The sequence below is a fragment of the Lepisma saccharinum genome, chromosome 24 (assembly GCF_977018435.1).
Source record: "Lepisma saccharinum chromosome 24, izLepSacc3.1, whole genome shotgun sequence".
NCBI classification, from domain to species: Eukaryota; Metazoa; Arthropoda; class Insecta; order Zygentoma; family Lepismatidae; genus Lepisma; species Lepisma saccharinum.
The window spans coordinates 43,637,366-43,659,345 of record NC_139252.1 but is presented as its reverse complement, the minus strand read 5'-3'; the positions used below and the strand labels follow the sequence as shown (position 1 = coordinate 43,659,345).

Sequence of the window (21,980 nt, the reverse complement as noted above, 5' to 3'; positions counted from 1 at the left end):
AACAAGATTATGAAACTTAGAATGCATCATTATATTGCTAAGAGGCAGTCACAGTACATAAAAGACAGAAAAAGTAATCTCAAACCACATGAATGCATAGTACAAGGAGACTTCGCTGAGAACTTCACCTTCATCCTTAAGGATGAGATTCAATCTTACCATTGGGTAAATGCTCAGGCTACAGTTCATCCATTTGTTCTGTATTTTAAAAAGGAAAATGATGCCGATATCACAAACGCAAGCTTCTGCAACACCAAAAGAAATGTTTACTTTCTGCAGAGATAATATACCAGGGGTAAAATATTCATATGTTATTAAAGAAAAGGTTGAAGAAACAGCTGAATTCTTAGCTGAAAGATTTCATTCATCAATTACAATAAAGCATACTCGAGGTTTCCACAGTTTTGTCCCTGCTAATAAGACCACTATCAGAGTCCGTCAGACATAATTTTCTGCAAACTTTGAAGATATGAGAATTTCTATTGAGGAAGACTGTGGTTGCAATGTATTATTTGAGTCTGTTAAAATAGGCAGCCATGTGGCATGTATTTATGATGGAAAGTGGTGGCTGGGAGTCGTCAAAGATATATGTGAACATGAACAGGACTTCCATGTACACTTTTTTCATCCTTGTGGTCCAAGTACAAGTTTCAAATTATCCAAGGATGACTATGTGTGGGTAAAATCAAAAAACATTGAAGGATTTATCACCATTAGAGGTAACAGCACCTACAGGAAGAGTACATAACATCCAACCAGAGATGAGTGAAGCAATTGAGAGTTGCTTAAATGCAACACCATGAAATAATAGCCCCCTACTTTGTTAATGAGGAAATATACATTGTTTTTACCATTAGTTATGGCTTATCACAATTTTGTACATTTGCACAACTAAGCCTACCTACTCATCAATAAAAAAAACCCTATTACACATTTTCTTTTTTGTTTAACAAAATGGTTATTTTATTAAATTGAGATAAGTCCCCAAGTTGTAGAGTATGAGCGCTTATTGAACTGGCTGATTAAAAAAAAACACCTAAAATATTAATGAAATCTGTATTATATGTTGTCTTTGTGTCAGAGCAGAATAAAAAATAAAAATATTTGTACTTTAACAAATTTTTTTGAGTTTTATTTCTCTAGCAATGTAACGAATTGACGTTGAAATGTCATAAAGGAAAATGCCTGTATCTCCATAAGTAGTTTGAATAACAACACCAAATTTTGAGATTTTTAACATGCTCACTCATATGAAGCATCTTCAAAATTTGGTAATCCTACCTGCTCCCCCTTTTGAGTTACAGGGGGGTCAAAATGCTGCTTTTTGCTAATTTTCCGATATTTAAGCTCTTGTATCTCAGAAGCAGTTAACAACTTGCTTATTTTTAGGGTAAATTAACTAACATACTACTACAACATAAAAATAAAATTAACATGTTATCTGTCCCCCTTTCATAATAATAAAAAAACAAAACTCAGCGATTTTACACAATTTGTTCTGATATTTCCGATACACTGATCATAGGTTGCTTTTTAGTACAAAACTTAACCATGTAACTTTTTTAGTACTGCACGATATGCAGATTCCAATAAACTTGGAATTTTTAAAATATCTTCATTCGTTATGAAGATATTAAATATTTTGCAAAAGCTGATTTTTCGTGAAATTGCTCGATTTTGCGATTTTCGACACCCTGTAACTTAAAAACCACAACAGATTATAAAAATTTAAAAGCTGTTTTTGACTTCTCTTTTCTAAGGGGTTCAACATACCAAATATGAAGAAAATCAAAAATGGTCGAGCAACCACCTTGTGATGAAATTCTGTGGAATGACCCCCTTGGTTTCCAGCATACCATGTCATTGCTCTACCAACTGAGCTGCTGAATCAGCCCTTTATTTCAAATAATAAAGTAGTAAATTGTAATTGATTCTGTGTTGGTAACTGATTTTTAGTAACTGATTTTTCTAACACAGTTAAATAAACGCTCACACTGTAAAGTTATTCTAAAATGATAATTTATTTATGTTTGGGGAATGAAAGTTGCAGTTGATAATAATTAGACGTAAGCGAGTTAATAACTTTGCCACCATCCTCTTGGGAACCCGTTGCTTCACTCGAAAGCACGGAAATTAATAGAACCTCTACAAGTAAGTTTTGCGGAAGAGTTATTAACTCGCTTACGTCTAATTATAGTAGTTTAAATTTTATTGGAAGTTACAATATAATCATTTGGAACATTGCTAACATATGCTAACGTAATCAGCAATTTTATTATTTTATTAATCGTCGTAAATTAGCCAAAAATGACACAAGAAGCGAAGTAAAATAAAGCACATCAATCAATCAGTCAGCAAATTTATTACTATTATTAGACATCATTATTATTTACTCCAGTATATAATTATTAATAATTGAAATATGAGGTAGAGTTGTAGGAAATATGCAATTTATTTTCAAATAGCTGTTTTCACTACAATTGTCTGAGAATATGGTAACCAGTGCATGGGTGTGCCAAACTCGAGATCAAGACTGATCAGCTGAGAGGGGGAGGGCAAGTACCTACCTTTGCATACTTCTTCCATTGTTTTGCAGCTGAGAAGTGCGTCAAGCAACTGAGTGGCTTTCCAGCATTGCCCTGGAACCATTCCCTGTATATAGAATCGCGACTTTGCTAGGAGAATATCCATTGGAGTTTTAAGAGTGATTGTGTAAAAACCGCCATATGCAAGAAATGGCTCATACATGCGGGAAGCAAATATCAGGTCACTGTTATACAGTATGTAACCTTGCGAGGGCGATAGGTCTTTAAAATCTTTCCATATTTCGTAAATAATACCTTCGCTGAGCCCTTCTACAAATATTAGTGTCTTTGTGTTATTTTCAAATATGTATCCAGTCGCTGTGTGGCGTTTGGTTTTCTGGAAATCTAACTGCAGTGTGGGTGCTTGTGTTTCTTTGTTATTGTGCATGTAGTTGATCGGAAACAGCAGTTTTCCGAGAATACTTGCATTGGTAGCTAATATTTTGCACATTACGTTTTGTATGATTTCTGTATCGGAGAGAACAAGAAGTATTTTGTTGTAAATTAATTTGGAATACAAAGCCTTTATGGGTAGTATGTCTGGTGGCTTTCGGAGTCGAACGAATATCTCTAGTACTGTTTCATGTTGAATTAGTGTTGAGGTGCTGAGTATGTTTGATTCTGATGCAGTTACGTTGTCGCTTACTCTCGGAAATGGGTCTTGTTGCTTTAAAGAATTGGGATTTTTGATTCTGGATATCATTTCAACCCCTTTCCGATAGACAAGGAGCTCGGACAAATCAAATTCAGCAACACCCAAAAGTGTGGCCATCGGTTGTTGAATGCTAGTATCTTTTTCCTCTAAATCTTGCTTTTTCTTATCCTTTTTCTTCGATCCCTTCTGCGATCCTTTTGGTTTCTGTGGTTTTTCTTTCTTGGCATCTTTGCCCTTGTCTCCTCCTTTCTGCTTCTTTTTGCTGACAGAATCAGAGCTGTCTTCAGAGATCAGTGGGGCCTTTTTGCCAAATATTTGTACTGCTAATTGACCAGTTTGAAGAAATTCCATGAAATCAATGCAATTACATTTGAATGTAAGCATCACATGGTCACTATTGAACACAATTTCTTGAGTGCACGGTTTGCATTTTGTAACCGTATCATTGAAGTTCATGATTTTGTATGCAGCATAAATTTCAGAAATACTGAAAGTAAGAGAAGAAAATTGTTTTGGTTTTTGCATGTAAAGAATTTCTATTTCAAAGTGAGCAAAGATCTACAATAAGGGGGGAATTGTAATCATAGTGTGCAAAGGTTCATAAAGGTTTCTTTGAATAAGTTCTTTAGATTTCACTCCAGTCACCACCTCTCACATATTAGGGTGGTTCAATAAATAACGGCCCTGTCCTACGTCCACATATTGTAGAGACATTGGATAAAAGGAAGGAGGGCCACAAGGGCTAAATAAAAAGTGAAAGAGGAGAGACGCAGAAAAACTTCAAATTTTCGTGAAGGTATGTCACATCTTTAGGAGTAGAGAAACATTGTAGAACTTTGTGAGAAGAACGAAGAGTTAGCATGACCTGCAGTGTTGCCAGGTCCAGAAAAAAAAAAGTGTTGACAGTGCCACAAAAAATATAGGTGGTTCTTTCGCAAGGCTTGTGGAAAACTGTGAGTGGTGGGGGAGGGGGAAGGTGGTGGTGAGGGTGAGGATTGGGGATGATGGGCGTTACTGGGTGGCCTTGTTCAGGCCTGGGGGTGTGGTTGCATTCATGGTCGATATATAGGCCCTCTCCCATCTTCTACGTATTGAGGTTGATTCTCTCCTCTTTCACTTTTAATTGTAGAGACATGATATTTTATGTGAAGTATAACATATACACATCTTTGTACTAAAACTAGAAATGTTCAACCCTTCGTTGTGTTTTAGTTATTCTTCTATGGAGCATAATTTGTGAGCAAGTAGCATCATAGGCGTGCGCAGACCCTCTGATTAGGGGGGGCAAAATCCTTGAAAGTTCAGCCGGGAAAGAAAAACCTCATTTTATCTCACTGTTTTAGTTTTGTGGATTGATGGGTATATGTGTGTGTGTATATATATACATAAACATAATCAATTAATCTGCCTCATAACAAACCAACAGCAAAAATGATATAAATTGTCTCTGAAATGTGCATGCTCCTTTTCCTCCAAACCAAACTGTATAGCAGCAACTGTCTGAAGTACTTAATTGTTCTTACTTCTCTCTGATAATTCACAATGCAGTACAGAAAATAAATTGCGAGCAAGAAAATTTTTCGATCCAAATCTTTGCAAATTGAGAACAGTATTGATTTAATATGGTGCAAAAAATTTCACAGGATGCCATGGCATTCTCTTTTACAATTTTTTTCATTCAGATTGTTTGGCATCAAGGGATAACTCCTGCTGCCCCCTAGCTACGTCTATGAACTTGACAGGACTAATAAAAGCAGATATTGCGAGCAAACCGAGCAAGGAAATTTAACAAAATGCATTTTTGTTTGTATAAAATTTGAAGTCGAGGGAGCGATTGTCCCTCTGCAGGTGCTCCTGGCCGTCTTGGAAGAAATGATGCAAGAAAGATGTGAAAACTAATTCCATTTTGCGTATCCTTTTGTCCTGCTAGTCTTGCTTTCTCTTACTTCAATGTTTGCCCCCCCCCCAGAATTGATTTCCGTCCAAGGTTAGATATGGCAATGCCCCTCTGCCCCCTTGTGGTTGAGCCACTGCACCCCCTTCCTAAGATTCCTCTACACTAAATTTCTAGGTGAAAGTATAATAATGTAGAGGCATGGAACATCTACAAGGGGGGGGGGGGTCAAGGATGATCACACCTCCCTCTTCAAAAACTAATATCAACCTAAAAGTATATATTTCACATGTATAATTTGATTTCAGTCATAGTAATTAACATTAATTATTATATAATGGTGGGACGCAAAAATGCGATAATTTCAAATTCAAGTGGTTTTTTGAGGGGCCAGCACTATTATCGTGGTACAAGGGCGGTGCCAGGGGGCACGAGGGGGTGATTGCGCACCCCTTAATTTTCTTCCACATCCCCTAAGTTCAACTGAAACATATTGAGTGCCGAATGTTAGGTACTGATGCAACAGGCAAGCACTGAAAGAGATTCCAATAGACATACTTTCCTGTACTGGCGGCAGCCTCTAAAGATCAGCATTCATTTTTGTTTTTTAATTTCGCCACTATTGTTGTTTTGAATATTTCCTCTTTTGTTTCTTCAAGTGATCTTTTTGGTTTTCAATAATTGCCTATAGCTTAATGTGAGTTATGTTTTTTTTTTTCTTTTTTGCATTGTTGATAAACAGTTTATTTTCCGCCTGCTTGTTCTTCCTCGCACCGAAGCAAAAATTTCAGCTGCTTTCAAAGATATCCTCTATATACATTTGGTATCAGCAGGTCATGCTCGGGAAATTGTATTTGATGCGAGTTGTAACGTGAAGGGTAGTAATCTTGTTAATACGTATTTGTTCCACGTAACATGCCTAGTAAACGTACAATTTCATGCTTTTTTCAAAAACTGTTAGGAATAGGCCAAATGTTCGTGAAGAAATTTTACAGTTCTTTGGGATAGTGCGGCAGAAGGGATTTTAATGAAGACGAAGTTGCTGTGCACTTCACATTTTGTCCTGAAGTGACAGACGGAAGGTACTTATTAATGTACTATGTATTTTGTATGTACCTCCATTGGTTACATTGAAAAGGTTCAAAAATTGTTTTTAAAGGCAAGGATAATTTCATTTTGTATTTCACTACATAGTTCAATAAGACTGCAACGTGTTGTAAGACTTAATACATATCATCATGGACGTCCAGGAGGTGGGCAAGGGGGCAGAGAAAATTGATGTCAATCTAAGTTATATACTTCACACATATAATTTCATGTCAGTCAGTAATTTAGGTTAATCAGAGGCGGCGAATAGAGGTGCAGTTGCTCCCCGCTCTTGCTCTCTTTGCTATTTTTGCCCCGCACTATGATAAACCTTATCTACCAAGGGAAAGTAAACCCCCCCCCCTTTCCAGGTTTTGGCACCTTGCTCTCCCAGTTTTGAAAGGTTGCATGCGTGTTTCATGTTTTCTTTATTTTCAGCATCGCACCCCCTAAATTTCTTTCCGCACCCCCTCAGCACCCCTAGATGATTAATCCTGGCTACGCTGCTGTCGGGATAATATGCCCCATGGAAAAATATCTTGCTTGTCCCTACATGGAAAAAATCTACGAATGTCCGTGAGTAGGGGGCAATTGACCCCCCCCCCCCTTGCACCCCCGTGTGCACGCCTATGAGTAGCATGCTGTCTAAAAGTCCAAGACTGCATCAAGACTCTTCCAACACATGCCTACCCAACCTTATATTACACCACAAGGCATTGTGTTTCCCTCAAATAATTTATTCAAGTCTTTTCTGATGACGAGACACTAATTTCTACAATAATCGTTGTTCAAAGACCAACATCGTGAATTCTTCAAAATTAGTATCCATTTCCTTATCCTTAAATGGAGAAAAATATGTAAATTTGCATGGTGGGTTTGTAGGGAAGTAGTAAAACATGAAAATACTTACAAGTATTTCAGGGCAATTCTTTATTGAACCATCCTCGTACTTCATAAATATTCATCAAAATTTCTTCCATGACACTAAGGGTACCAGTTCTAATACGACTTATGAGTAGATTTAATTTTCAAAATTTGGATTTAGAAACCACCTTTGCTAAGGCAGTTACAAACTTGCAGCTGCAGTTTAGTTGCAGGCTCTCTGATGGTATAGTGGTAACATCATCACTCTGTAGTCAAGTGGCCCCAGGTTCTGTACCTGGTGAAGGCACGTAGTTTTTCGGGTCCCACTTTGAGCTGTAGGTCCAGTCCCAATTAGCCTTTCTGTGAATAACATTGACTTACAATTGAAGCCTTAGTTGCGATCCAACCAGTAATTGTTGCACATGGCTCTGTTTCCCCACTGGATTCACTTACTTGTTTTGCTGAAGTATATTGACTGGAAGGTTCTTGATTGAATTCAGCCTGATCACCAAAGGGCAGAGGAAATTTTCTTGCTTCTCTGTCATCAGATTGTAGGTGGAGATGATTGCACCAATATAGGCAATCGCATTGGAGTTAGGCTTCAGTTCAATTTGAATTGGCTTGTCATCTGCAAATAAATGATGTTTCTTAATTTGTTGTAGATCTTTATCTGTATCAATCAAGGGCCGAAGTTGCATCAGGGGAGGGAAATTACTAGATGTGTTTGTTATGACAAAAATATATTTTTTCATTCAAGTCTGCTATTTTCTTCCAGTGTTTCCTTCAATGGTTAGAGACGAAAGATGTGGCAAATAAATACTAGGTCAACATACGGTGCTAATGTTCCTTAACAGTTGCACACTTGGTGAACTAACATTTAAAGAACCTGAATGTAAAACAGAGACCACAATTGGGTAGACTTGTGAGATAATGAATACATACATTACACTGGTTATTGGAAAATAACAATAAATAATATAGCTACTCGAGTGCATGTATGTGTGTGGGAAGGGGGGGGGGGTGAAATGAATATGACTGCTTAACCTGAAACCGTTGTATAAAATATAATTTATTTAGAAAATAATGCTAATTAATATAAGAATATACAGTGATTGTATTGCTGTTTACAGTGCTGCAATAATTGTAAGACTTGTCGAAACAACATCATGGAAGGTACGAGAATAATCTGTGGCAGTGAATCATTGTTTTAAACTATAGTGCAACATGATAATGAGTTTGAGTTTTTGTTGTAAGTCTGCTTTCTGCACAGAAAGACTAATTGGCCCTGTACCAACAGTTTAAGTGGGATCCAAACCACTACGTGCCTACTCTGAGTATCGAACTCAGGACCTCTTGATTAGAAGGAGATGACATTACCACTACACCATCAGGAAACATAATCATGAAGTTGAAGAGTTAACAGTGACATTCATGCACATAAGGTACAGTGTGAGGGCTTTGCTTTTTCAAACAAATTCTATGCACACAGTTTATAGTGGGATAAGAATCACCAAAGAAATACATAGAATGTGGGACAATGTGCTACTCTTTTTTTTCCCCCGTTCAGTCTAGATTGATTAATACTAACCTACAAAGAAAGATTCCCCATCAACCTGTGTGGGAGCTATTTCGTCCTTCTTCTTCTTGCTATTTTTCTTTTCTTTCTTTCCCATTGACTTCCCTCTGGGTGGTGGCTCACCCTCATCCGCAACAACACTCTGGGAGGATATTCTCCTGATCGTGTGTATCAGCTGTCGCCAGTGTGCTTCCAGAGGTGTTCCTTGCAATGCAGTGATGCTCTCCTTGGTGCGAAACATTGCTGCCATGTCTCTCACCACTCTCTTCCATCTGTGTGTCTTCTCCTGTCCTGTTGCACCGGACAAACCGTTGCCGATGCTAAGAGATGTTTTTCTGGCACGGGGTTCTTCCTGCAATTCGACGAAATGTCGTTTTTCAATACCTGGAGGCACGTGAAATTTCTTTGGCATCCTTGTTATGTCAATTTGTGCCCTAAAAATATTAATAAGTAGCTTTCAGAACACACCATGTGCACACAGACTGTAATATTATGATTAATGATTGCGAGGAACCATAGACAGTCTCCATTGTCACCATGAGACTGGAGGTCCCAGGCTCGAACCTGAGTAAGGTATGGTTACATCATTGTGTTTGTCCCTTCATCCACTTGTTTGATTTTTTGAAAAAGAAAATTGACTTCGGGAAGAATTTACATTATATTCTATGAAATTTTTATGGTTTGAAATCATATATTTCAAGTTCTTTCTCCAAGTTACCATTGTTAAAAGAGCTAAGCCGATACTCTTTCTGGTTACCATTGTTACCAAAACTAATGCTTTAATTGTGTAACACTTAAATGTTATTCAAAATATTGATTAATATTAGTGTGTAAGAATTCCATTCCAGTTGTATGCATCAAGCTACTTAGAGTTTTGCTTTAACATATCCAAGAATTAACATTAGAATAGTAATGTTATCTACTTACCTACTGGATATGTCAGTTGCATTATTTGACATCGCAAACATGATTTTGTGAGATACCAAGTTGATAATATCCGTTGTAGATAAATGCATTGTGTGCGTTACGGTGAATGCAGCCCATGAAATTTTTTCAGTCTTTTTACATTGCAAAGCTGCAGAAGTTCCCAAACAGTAAACCTGGGAAGTGGAGGAAAGAATAAGTCTTTACAAGCAATCATGATTCTATAACCTTTGCAATGTAATAAATAATAAACCAAAACACAGTGGTGCCAAATGGCTTTTATCAAGTAATGTGTGTCATGTGTTGCTATCCCTGCTTTTATCAGACTTTCTATACAGAAGTACACTTACTTGTGTAGGGGAAGGGTTGTATGGCTTTAAAGCCTTTCCATTGGTTCAGTGAATATTTGCATTTAAAAAAAAATGTATGTTTTAACAGATATACTTGGCAGACATACAATTTATTTATATTTTTTAAATTACAAGATACGTGATATGAAAAGTATTTCATTTTTGTTGCAGTGGTTGTTAGATTAGGAAGTTAGGTTCTGTGGTGTCTTTTAAAAATAATGGGAAATGGAGAATAGGTGTGTTTCATGTGATGTCAAGATTCACACAGATGCAATGTTCATTGCCAATTTTGTTTGTCGTTTGCAAAGAAATATCGTGAAATAATGTGAGCTATCGTCTGAACAACTGAATACTACACAATGTACGATCGTAAACAAGGTTTAAATCTCCCACCCGCCACTTAAATTCCATATGTTTATAAGAACTTGCCTCCATCATGGCTACTCGAAGCCCCAATGCAACAGTCTGTGATGTAGGCGAAACACACCTTCATAGCATTTCAAAGTGCATTTAAACATTTGAAAATGAGAGTGACATTTGCTCTTGAAAGCATACTCAGAATTAGTGTGGTAGATATCCCAAGATAATTCCATCGTCATTCACCGCCAGTAGTGCTTCAAGAATTATTTCAGCAAAATAATTACTTCCCTACAAATTGAGGAAGGGTTCTTGTATGCTGGACTCCCAAACCTGTTAGCTTAGACAACTTGGTTAGTGCAGCCACCTCAGTGGCTGAGTGCATTAAGTTGAAAATTTTCGATCTTGGCAGCAAAAATTACAGGTTCAATTACAAGTCCGGGCTCTTTTTATTGTTTGTGATTATCCCCTCATTAATTTTATATAATCATAACTCATCCTCATTGTCATCAGCCAGAAGTGAATGATATTCAATTTGACATCATCACACAGTGCACTCTGGGAAAAAATCCAGCAAACAGATTCACATGTGTTTGAGGAAAGCGTGTGAGAAGCCATCTCACAGCAAGAAAATTTGCATTTCATCCCTTTACACACTTTTTGTGGTTTGTGTCTGGCTTCGGAAAAGGTAAAAAGTACACAGTCCTCACGATAATCATACCTTGAATCACTTTGGCAAAGACCGTACACACAATGCTTCGTACCTGGCATGCTTTCAAGACAGAATCTGGTATTCATGATGGTTGCGGTAAACGCGGTTTAAAATTACTTATGTGAAATTTAGAAACTCGGAAGTGCGAAATTTTTTAAAATTTCACGTAAGTAAATTAAGAATCTGGTATGTTTTCCCGAAATATGGCTCAGTGAATTGTGGGGGAAGTTGTTAACTGATTTCATCCATTAAACTTAATGTAGCATGAATATATTCCAACCTAACCAAAGTATGAACATAATCCCACCTGCCTTACAAGAACCTAACCAACCTAGTGTAATGAAAATCTATTTACCTATTTTGACAACATAACCACAGAAATCTAAATTAATCAAACTCATTTTACCCATTCATTAAAATTTCTCGTACTGCTTTTTTGACAGAGCACTGGTTATACTTTCATGTTGCATTCATTGCGGATGCTACACAAGCTTTTCATGTTCAAAGTAAAACACTATTACCTTGGCAACATCTTCCCAGTATGCGACATCCACCACAGCATCCAATCTATCTGGAAGGAGGCTGTAAGTAATGTGGCAACATGTTTTGGGAGCACCCGTTGCTCTTATGATGGAATTGTCTTTGGGCTGTTCCGATTTTTCTTCACATTCCTCTGCTTTCGCCTTTTCCTTCTTCCCCTTCTTGCCTTTTTGCTTTGGCTTGTCCTTACTTGTTTCTTTGCTGTGTGAAACTGAAAACCCTAAGAGAAAGGATATGCTCACTTGAGCCATTTTGTGTTCATATTTTCGGTACGGAAATTTGTTGCATTTTTTTTTTAAAGAAAAGTTATGTTGTTACCAAGGGAACAGATTTTGAATTTCTATTGTTCAAATTTTTAACAGTCCTTATTGTTGTAATAGTTAAAAGATACAAAGTCACCTTAATTAATTAAATTACAAATACCAATTCTATGTCAATCTACAACCTTGTTGCAGAACTAAGAATTCAAATCATATTTTTGGTAAATTCATTCATAAGAAAATCCAAGATATATTTAGAAATAATGTAAGGCATGTCCAGAAGATAGTATACGTTCTGTAAAAAAAAAAAAAAAAAAAAAAAAGGGAATGAAAAGTTAATTGAACAAAACCTTTTTACTCTGAAAGTACATACCTTGAGCTATTTTTCTGAATAGAGCGACCACAAACAAAATAACCTTCTGCCAAAATCCTTCACATACCTTCCCCTTCTTCCATTTAACTCGGGCCATAAGGAAATGTGCTCCATTCTTCCCCTCCCCTCCAATGTGCAGGTTCTTTTGTGTGTGGTTCTGCTATAGGCATCAATTGCATTGGGACTACTTTTTGTATACCCTTGCCATACACTTATGCTGCCAATCCATTGGTGGAAGCATATGCAGGCGGCGGAATCCAAGGTTCAGTTGTGCATGAGCTTTTGTGCATTGTGTTAGTGGTTGTGTGTTTATATGGGCAGTCAGGCTCTCGCTTCACACTTTGAGGGATTCTCAATTTTCTGGTTCATGCATACATACATATTTGTAGAATGCCAGCTCCGTATATAAAATTGTTACTACAATATTTATCCAAGCTATGCCTTGCCTCACTCCAATCTGCCTCCCCGATAGCATAGGGGTAGTGTTGTGGCCTTGTAATCAAGTGGTTCCAGGTTCGATGCCCAGTGGAGGCACATAGTGATTTCGATCCCATCCTAAACTGTAGGTACAATCATGTGCAGTGCTCGAAAAATTTTCTTCAAAGCTAGGCGCCAGCTTTGAAAAACAGGCGCCAGGAAACCACCTACTAGCAATTGTGCATGCTACAGTATGTTCCAAAAGTCGCGCAATCCAAACTTTGAATGTATATCATGAAAATCGTAAGAGATATTTACACCGGGTTTTCTGCACTAAACTAATACTAATGACAGACTGACATGGCATCAGTCATCAAATATCTAATTATGACCCTTCGATAATTTCTTACATATTTTTCTTACTCAGAAGTTTATTTCTGGGAAAAATTGAATGCTGCTTCCAGTCAGTTATTAATTTATATAATTTTCTGTACGGAGTGAACTGATAATTTTAAGCATTGAAAAATATCTCACTGGATGAGGCTTTATAATGCAGAAAACCCGGTGTAAATATCTCTTACGGTTTTCATGATATGCATTTCCAAAGTTTGGGTTGTGCAACTTTTGAAACACACTGTATAAGATGTTGACCATCACGGTATTCAAAACATCGCTAAATTATTTGATAAAGCAGGAAATGGGGTGTTGAGGACAAAGGATAAGGAATTCTTACTGACTCTATGGAATGTTCACAACTTCAAAATTTTGTACAGCAAAAGATCACAGTTGCCAGGCTGAAATTTTTAGTTGCCATGGCGACCTGGCAACCGGGAATTTTCGAGCCCTGGTCATGTGTAACACAAGTGAGATTCTGTTGAAAAGAACCACGTCATGTTCTCTTTTCAGATCGACATAAAGGAAGCAGTCAAAGTGCTTATATGCTGTGGATGCCTTGGAGACAGAAGCGATGACACAAATGAGATCGTGGAATGTGATGGATGTGGAGTCACAGTTCATGAAGGTACACCTTGCAGTTTCATCTACTTCACACTTGAGTTTCTCGTACATTAATATGTATGCAGGTAGAAGAGCATATGCAGTCAGTGTACTGAAATGCGTAGCTATTCTATTTTATTTTTAACTTTTACATCGTTTCTCAACCTATGGTGCACGTCCCACTGCTGGGTCCCGAGGGGGCATTTGGTGGGTCACGAAGTCGGGGCCCAAATTATTTATTGTATATTAAAAACCTATTACATTTAAATTACTAATTATATTGTTTTAACAATTTCAATTTGTTGTACATAGTCTAAGCTCTACATTTCTGTTATTTGCACTCTACCATTGCACATTAGTTCGGTGAGTAAAAGAAAAATGTTTTCAATTTCAGCACTTGTGTTTAGTTAGATGTTAGACTAGAGTAAATTAGTCTTTTAAATTACATATTTACTTTTCTAGAATGAAGTATGTGTAATTTGTTTAAGCAAGCATAAAAGAGGGCATCTTAAAGTATTGGCACACGCCTACAAGTAATTCTGCTGGCGCCCATGCTTGTGGGTCTCATGAAGTGTAATATCCTTCAAGTTGGGTCCCGGGCTGAAAAAGGTTGAGAAGCATTGTTTTACATACTTAGTTATTTAAAAAAAAGCTTTAAAAGTTTATTATTAAAAGGAAAATTTTGGTCATAAAGTTTATCTTGTTTAACTTCTTACATGAAACTATTTTTTTGAATTTTCAAACCTGCGGAACCATTTATTCTTTGAACTAAATGGCAGAATATGAGAAGATAACCCAGTTCCTTAAATTTACACTCAAATACTCTTCGTATAATGCATCTATAATTATATTTTGCCTAGTGAATAGATTCAGTGTTTATTACTTCACCTTTTTTTAAGAAACCTTGAAGTATTAATTTTTGTGTTCACAACCATTAGCTAGGTGTGGGTCTTCTCTTGATATTATGATGGCTAAATCTATTACCTGGTAATGAAGGGGATCACAGCTAGGGGGCACATAGTAGTGGTTATCAACCTATCTAAAGATAAAATAGATTTTAAACAAGCAATTGTCTTGTTCAGTCATAAATTTCAGTAGAGAGAGATGTATTTTATTTAGGGAAATTCTATGTGTAATTATATACCCCAGCTTTGTTGAAATCACTTTTGACCATTGGTGCAAACATTGAGATGCTTGGTTACCTTGTAATCAAGGGGTCCCGGGTTCGATACCCATTGGAGGCACATAGTGGTTTGAATCCCACTTTAAACTGTAGGTCCAGTCAGGATTAGCCTTACTGTGTATAAAGTGGACTTAAAACACCGACTCAATTGAAGCGCTTGGAAGAAAAACAAATAAGTGACAGGAATGTTTATCATATCCATACTTAACCGCATGTAAATATTAGACTGATGATGCAAATGAGTTTTACATAATGTCTTACTAACAGTTGTATTTTTATTTTCTCATACAGGGTGCTATGGAGTTTCGGATGCAGCCAGTGTATCAAGTACCGTGTCATCTTGTTCAACCGAGCCTTGGTTTTGCGAGGCTTGCAAAGCGGGGGTCACCAATCCATCTTGCGAACTCTGCCCAAATTCAGGTGACAACCATCTCCACATATATTTTTATATAGGGTTGCCAAGACAAGTAGTATCAGAATGTACCAGCCAATATTTTTCCAGAGTCTTGAGTGACAAAAATGCCACATGACCCTACTGCAGTGTCTAAATGTTCTAAAAAATTATGCAAAGTCAATACTTTTCATTATTTTTACAACATTGTGGGAAGAAGTGGGTTTTGCAATTAAATGATTATCTCATGTAAATTTATGAATATTTTAAAGCTGTTAAACCACTACAGAATGGTGTGGAAATTTTTAAAACTGCCAGCACAAGCTAGAAAAGACAGGGAATTTGCTTGAGTGTATTATTTTGTGTATGTCTTTTATATAAATTACAGATATGTTTGCATATGACTTGATGTATTCATTCTTAATTTTTCCCCATATGTATGCAGGTGGTATCTTCAAAGAGACAGATGTAGGCAAGTGGGTGCATTTGGTGTGTGCACTATATGTGCCAGGGGTGGCCTTTGGAGAAGTCGATCGTCTCTCCAACGTCACTCTCTTCGAGATGCCGTACAACAAGTGGGGAGCCAAGACTTGCAGCCTTTGTGAAGATGACAGATTCAGTAGGACTGGCGTGTGTATAGGGTGTGATGCTGGCATGTGCCGGAATTACTTCCATGTCACCTGGTAAGATGTATACTTCACGGTGTACTTACTAGGTCTACTCATTCTGCATTTGTTCCTGTCTTTAACTGGAACAGTATATTTATACAGCATTTACCACTAACTGGAAATGTTTTGACAACTTTATAAACATTCTAAAGAAAAGTCAGCAAATATAATATATAATTTTGTAGGTGATGTTCTGTATTTCTATGTTGTATTAATTTCAAAGGATGTAACCTTTGTTAATGAAGGCAGTTGTCCTTTGAAATTATTTGGAAAAAACAATTAAATTTGCAATGTAGAAATATGAAACATCATCTATTCAACATTAAATCCACATTTAATGCACCCACCATAAAATATCATTGTTGGACATTGGTGAGTTTGTATTTTTCAAGTATTTGTAAAAACTAACTTTCCACAACAAAATAAACACTTTTATTTAAGAAATGGTGTTTGTCTTTCATCTGGAACCAATTCTTTCATATTTCCAGTCTTAAAATATACCTTAAAATGTTCCAAAATTGTCTGGAAATGTATGTCAAAATGCCTGGAAAACCTGTTTTAAGTCAGGGAATTTCATTTGGCAAAATGAGTGGCAATCCTGGTGTACTGCATTTTTATAGTAATAATAATAATAGTTTTGCATAAATTCTCTTAGAAATACCCTACTCCATGTCTGAAATTACTTATTGAATACTTCTGTAATGTATTGAAGTTGATGCTTACTCTTCTTAATATGAAATTTCAGTGCACAGCGGGAAGGTCTTCTGTCTGAGGCACATTCCGAAGAGGTGGACCAGGCTGATCCTTTCTATGCACACTGCAAGCTGCACACGGACAAAGCCCACATGAGGTAAACCTATCTTTTCTTTTCTTTATTTTACTTCGCTTTTGTGCCACTTTTGGCTAATTGCGAAGATGGTGATGAATGATGAAATTGATGAATGGACACTCACAAACATCCATGCCCAGGTCAGGATTCAAACCTGGGACCCCTGGCATTGTAGTGCAATGTGCTAACCACTCCACCATGGGGCAGGCCTGTAGCCAGGAATTCTTTGTAGGGGGTGCCGAAGTCAATCCTAGAGAGGGCAAATTTTTAATATATTGCATTGTCAGATATAGCAGGGTACACAGAGGCACTTGCTCTTTCCCCCAAAACAGATAAGTAACAGAAAAGGGATGATGTCTTGAAAGTACAACAAACAAAAAAACTTCGAGGAACAGCAAATAGCAATATTTCGATAACGACCTTTCCAGATTGCCAAAGAATATAAAGTATAGGCTAATAAGGACTGTATCTAATTGATATTTACAGGTCGATAATGTTAAAAGATTAATATGTACCAACAGCTTTGGGTGTGTCTGCAGAACTGATTAAGGGAGCTCTTTATAAATCATGCTTCATAATGATTCCCTCTAGTTTCCAGTATGCAAGATTTTTACGCACAAAGAAATCTAACGAGAATCCAACAACACCATTGTGTTGTGTTATTCAAGAAAAATCAAATTAATTAAATAATTATGGTTACATATTATCTACACTTTGATGAATTGTGTAAAAATTTGTAATACATTTCTTTTGTACTTGCTAAAACATTAAAACATGGATCCCTTAGTCCACCATGGACTCTGTTTCCTTCAAAGGGGAGGCTCTTGCATCACTACAGACAATGTTTGCCTACTGGTTATGTTAAACATTTTGCAAAATATTGTGTGAAATTGTATTATTAGGGTGCAAATAATTTTATGGGGCACCATGTCATTCTTCTTAACATATTTTTTTCATAGCGAGTGTTTGGCTCCCAGGGCCTACTCTCGCCACCCCATAGCTATGGCTCTGAACTTGGACTACAGGAGACATTTATGTATTTTTATTTGTATAAAATTTGAAATGGAGGGGGGGGGGCAATTGCCCCTCTGTGTCCCTTGCAAGTGCCCTTGGCCATCTGGAAGAAAAATGCAAACAACACGTAAAAACTAATTCCATCATGAGTATCCAAATGTCCTGGTATTCTTAAGTTCTCCTAGTCTTGTTTTTTTTTTTTACTTCAATGTTTCCTTCCCCTAGAATGGACTTCTGCCCCAGGTTTGGGGGGGGGGGACAATGCCCCCTGCCCCCCCTGTGGTTGCGGCACTGTTTGTGAGTGTCTCTTCATCAATTTCACGTTATCACTCATTGTTGTGATTAACTAGAAGTGGCAGAAAAGCAACGCTAAGTAACAACAATCAAATATCCACTTCCTCTCTCTCTACCACATGAATCACTATTACCAAAAGGTAGACTTGGGAAATAAAAATTTAAGCAGTTCCAAGTTCATAGCAACACATCCAAGAAAAACATCCGAACACATTAGGCACCTTTAATACAGGGTGGCGCAGAGAAACGACAAAATTTCAATTGACGTAAAATGCACAAATAATCACAGGAAAAAATACATTTAATGATGGATATGCATGTACATAGTATGCCATTAACTATGAAATTTACATGTCATTTCACATGTCACTTTACTTCTTAAAGATTACATCAGAAAGATGTGTTCCGTCAGGGCGTACACATTCTGAAAGTCTGCTGTGGAAACTGGACTGCCCGCTGTATCATGTCTCGAGAAATATCAGTGATTTCTGCTTCAATCTTCTGTTTCAGTTCAGCAATGGTTGCAGGACGTGTGCTGTCCACTTTACTTTTGAGATGTCCCCACAGAAAGAAATCTCAAACACTGAGATCAGGGGATCTCGGAGGCCATGAAATGTCACCGTTACGTGAAATGATCCGCCTTCCAAACAATTTGCGAATCGCCTCCATCAACTGTCGAACAGTATGTGACGTGGCTCCGTCCTACTGAAACCACATGTTGTCTGTGTCAAGATGTGCATCGTGTAACTTCGGTGCAAAGAATGTTTCAAGCATAGCAACATATCGATCTGATGTCACTGTTGTTGCAATGCCTTCCTCACTTTCAAAAAAATAAGGGCCGAAAACACCATGACTTGACGCTGCACACCATACTGTAACCTTTGTGCTATGTAATGGACGCTCATGAAGCTGACAAGGATTTTCCTGTGACCAGTAACGGAAATTCTGTTTGTTAACATCCACAAATTGTTAAGGAAATTGGCATCCTCGTTAACCTTAGCCAACACCAATTTGCAAAACTTCTTATGCAACACAGGGTCTTCAGGATGTAATTGCTGCACAATCTGTAACTTATAGGGGTGGAACTTCATTTCATGCAGTATTCTTTGTACGCTTCTTCGACTACACTGTAGGGCTGATGCATGTTGTCGAACGGAGTGGCGAGGGCTCCTCTGAATGGCAACTCAAACTGCTTCAACATTCTCTGGTATACGTACTGTTTGAACTCTACCTCGGGCTGCTTCTTCAATGCTGAACCGGTTTCTTCGAAAATACGCACCCATGTTGTAATTGCACGAGCCGATGGGACATGAGCATGACGTCCTAGCTGGTAATGCTGCCGAAATACCCCTTTGCGCTGCAGTCACACTATCACCATTTTTATAAAAGGCTTTCACAGCGAAAGCACGCTCCGAACCATTCCAATGCTGCATCATTACTAAAAGGCAAAGCCTCCTCAATGATGTCGCATCGGTCCCGAACAAATGCCGGCGCTACAGTGTTGCCAATTCCACATTCAAATTTTGCCGTTTCTCTGCGCCACCCTGTAGAAGACTACTCAAAATGTCACAACTGTTCTAGATACTAAAAATTGCGAAATCATTTCCCGAAGTCTGAATCTGGACGGGTATTTTTCCCCCCAATCCTGATACGACATTATACGGAATCCCATACACCCTAATAAATCACAAAATCAATAAGTGTCTTTATTATGTTGCTAGAGTAACACATGGTATAATTGTATAGATTAGTGGAAATTCCAGGTAAGAATGTGTTCTGTATTTTTCACAGGGGGGGGGCAGTTGCCCTCCCTCTGCACCCCCTCTAGCTGCCTGGGGTAGTTGTTATTCTTTCTGCTGTATTATGTGGAAGGTTTGGAAATCATCTTCTTCTTTGGGGGAAGGGGGCTAGGTGCAATACTGAAGATTATAGTCATCCAAGATTAAAGTTAATGTAAACAAAATCATGTAACTTCTGACAAATAATTCCTTCCTTATGTGTTAGTTCTAGTGTTATTTTGCCCATGGTTATATTGGTCATAGCTGTACAGCTCATAATTAGGGACATGTATATTTCGTTTTTAACAGAGACATGAAATGAGAAAAAAGAAATCTAGATTGAGATGATCATTGACCTTTGTTCACATTGTAGTTATTTTTTCATGTTTTCATTAGAGACCACCTACGTATTTGTTATCATTGTTAAATAAACATTGAGGAGTAGAAGAATGTGAAATTACATAAATCCTTCTCCCCATAAAGAATAATACCATGGCCTTGTAATCTGTAGCTCCCAGGTCTTTATCCCTGGTGGAGGCACATTGGACAACAGTCCAGATAGCACTTTATACTCCAGGTCATCTTATGACTAACCTACAGGGTGAGTCCTAAATATGGCTACACGTTTGAAGTTAGTGTTGCGTGTTACTGTACAATGCAGAGGGAAACAGTGAATGTAACGTGGGCAATTGCATACCAGAATGATGGAGAGAGCCGTGTGCACAGCAATGTACTTAAACTAAATAACAATTTGATGTAAGCAGTCGTTTTCTCCACTATCCCACAGTCGACAGCAACAATAAAATCACGTCTCGCTAGTCTCACGATCATTCTGGCATTGCCTACACTGACTAATGACGTAAGCTCAGGTGTGTGACTTATCTGACGTGATAAAATGAGGTTTCAAGTTTAATATACCATTCACCATTTCCATCTACATTGTACAGTAACACACTACATTTACTTCAAATGTGTAGACATATTTATGACTCATCCTGTATTTGAGTATAAAAGTGGACTAAAACAAATTTTGCCCAACTTTGAAACTATAAGGGGTTAAGATAGTGTTTCGAGAAAACCTTTCGAGAGGTAGGTCAGTTTTGACATTACTTCAATTCAGCCCATCTCTTGTGCTTGCACTGTGTCATGAAAGCACACGGGGAGTGTAGAAGTGAGGCTCTGGACATAGTGGAAGTGAAGTGATCAGCACCATTCTCCAGCTGATTACATTTTTAATGCTGGGTGGGTATACTTCAGAGTCTCTCTGTGCAAGAACATCATCGGAAAAATTTCCACCAGAGTTCAGTCATATGGCAGTCACAAATGTTCAAGACAAGTTTTTCCCACAAACCTAAAATAAACACAAAACTGTCTGGGTTAGCTGATTGAAGAATCCAATGGATATAATTTACTTAATATTTTACAAGTGTGTCATATATGTGATGTTCATGTATATAATTGTTTGTGTTTTGTGTGGGTGCTCATCTTACTCAACCTAATTGCTGCCCACTCTACAGGAGGAGAAGACGTAACTGGCTGGCGTTGCAGCTCCGCATCCACCAGCGGCAGATTGAGTACCAGCAAGTAGGGCACAGCAGGAGCTTTGAACAGCTGAGAATCAAACGCAAGATGGAGAAGCACAGGCAGAAGTATCTGACACACAAGAGAACAAGAACACCACCTTGGGGTAGGTGCTCTTTGCACTTGTAGTTTTTGCAAATGCATATATGCTATAGTCAGTGGCTTTTACTGAGTGCAAGATTTGGGCTATCTCACTATGTCATGTGGTCCTAGGCTATGAATAGAAATACATTTACCAACTCCTAAGAAATCAGGTTGCCAACTCATAAAAAATCAGGTTGCAACTCATAGGAAATAAGGTTGCCAACCCATAAGAAATCAGGTTGCCAACTAATAGGATATCAGGTTACCAACTCATAAGAAATCAGGTTGCCAACTCCAGAATCAGCATCATCATCTCACTGATATGAATAATAATATTTACAATTTCTGATCGATTTTTCTCCTGAATTTTATTTTCTAGACTTCAGGCTTCGCAGAATATACGCTCCTGGCTATAGTTGTGGCATGAAAGCTTTTAAATAGGGCTGAGCCAGTAGCGTGCCCAGGATTTTCGAAAGGGAGGGGTTATGTGTAGTTTTTTTTTGTAGTCAGTCCTCATTCTGCCATATTTTCCTGCCTTTGATGTTCTTTTTTTTTAGAAATGCTGGTCC

The 21,980-nt window shown here is 37.7% G+C and overlaps 2 protein-coding genes across 4 annotated transcripts in view; one reads left to right on the top strand and one right to left on the bottom strand.

Moving 5' to 3' along the window:
• The window catches only part of LOC145978015 (PHD finger protein 14), a 45,687-nt gene that overhangs the window by 6,844 nt on the left and 16,863 nt on the right, over positions 1-21,980 (top strand). For all 3 annotated transcript variants that reach the window (XM_083110395.1, XM_083110394.1, XM_083110396.1), the window contains exons 4-8: positions 13,500-13,614; positions 15,064-15,192; positions 15,609-15,846; positions 16,577-16,681; positions 21,264-21,433. In XM_083110395.1, coding sequence (XP_082966521.1) covers positions 13,500-13,614; positions 15,064-15,192; positions 15,609-15,846; positions 16,577-16,681; positions 21,264-21,433 — 757 coding nt within the window. The remainder of the gene's footprint in view (positions 1-13,499; positions 13,615-15,063; positions 15,193-15,608; positions 15,847-16,576; positions 16,682-21,263; positions 21,434-21,980) is intronic.
• Positions 2,458-11,800, bottom strand: LOC145978405 (uncharacterized). The gene is made up of 5 exons (XM_083111025.1): positions 11,525-11,800; positions 9,588-9,760; positions 8,673-9,094; positions 7,538-7,712; positions 2,458-3,727 (listed from the first exon to the last, which is right to left on the bottom strand). The coding sequence occupies exons 1-5, from the start codon at positions 11,792-11,794 to the stop codon at positions 2,458-2,460; spliced, it is 2,310 nt and encodes a 769-aa protein (XP_082967151.1). The 5' UTR covers positions 11,795-11,800.

Bases quoted from the DNA above. Each gene is read 5' to 3' on its own strand.
- LOC145978405 (XM_083111025.1), bottom strand. From the start codon at position 11,794: ATGGCTCAAGTGAGCATATCCTTTCTCTTAGGGTTTTCAGTTTCACAC. The intron at 7,713-8,672 runs GTTAGTATTAAT...ATTTATTTGCAG, and splicing joins TGGGGAATCTTTCTTTGTAG to ATGACAAGCCAATTCAAATT. The intron at 3,728-7,537 runs GTAAGTGAATCC...TCTTACTTTCAG, and splicing joins AATATACTTCAGCAAAACAA to TATTTCTGAAATTTATGCTG.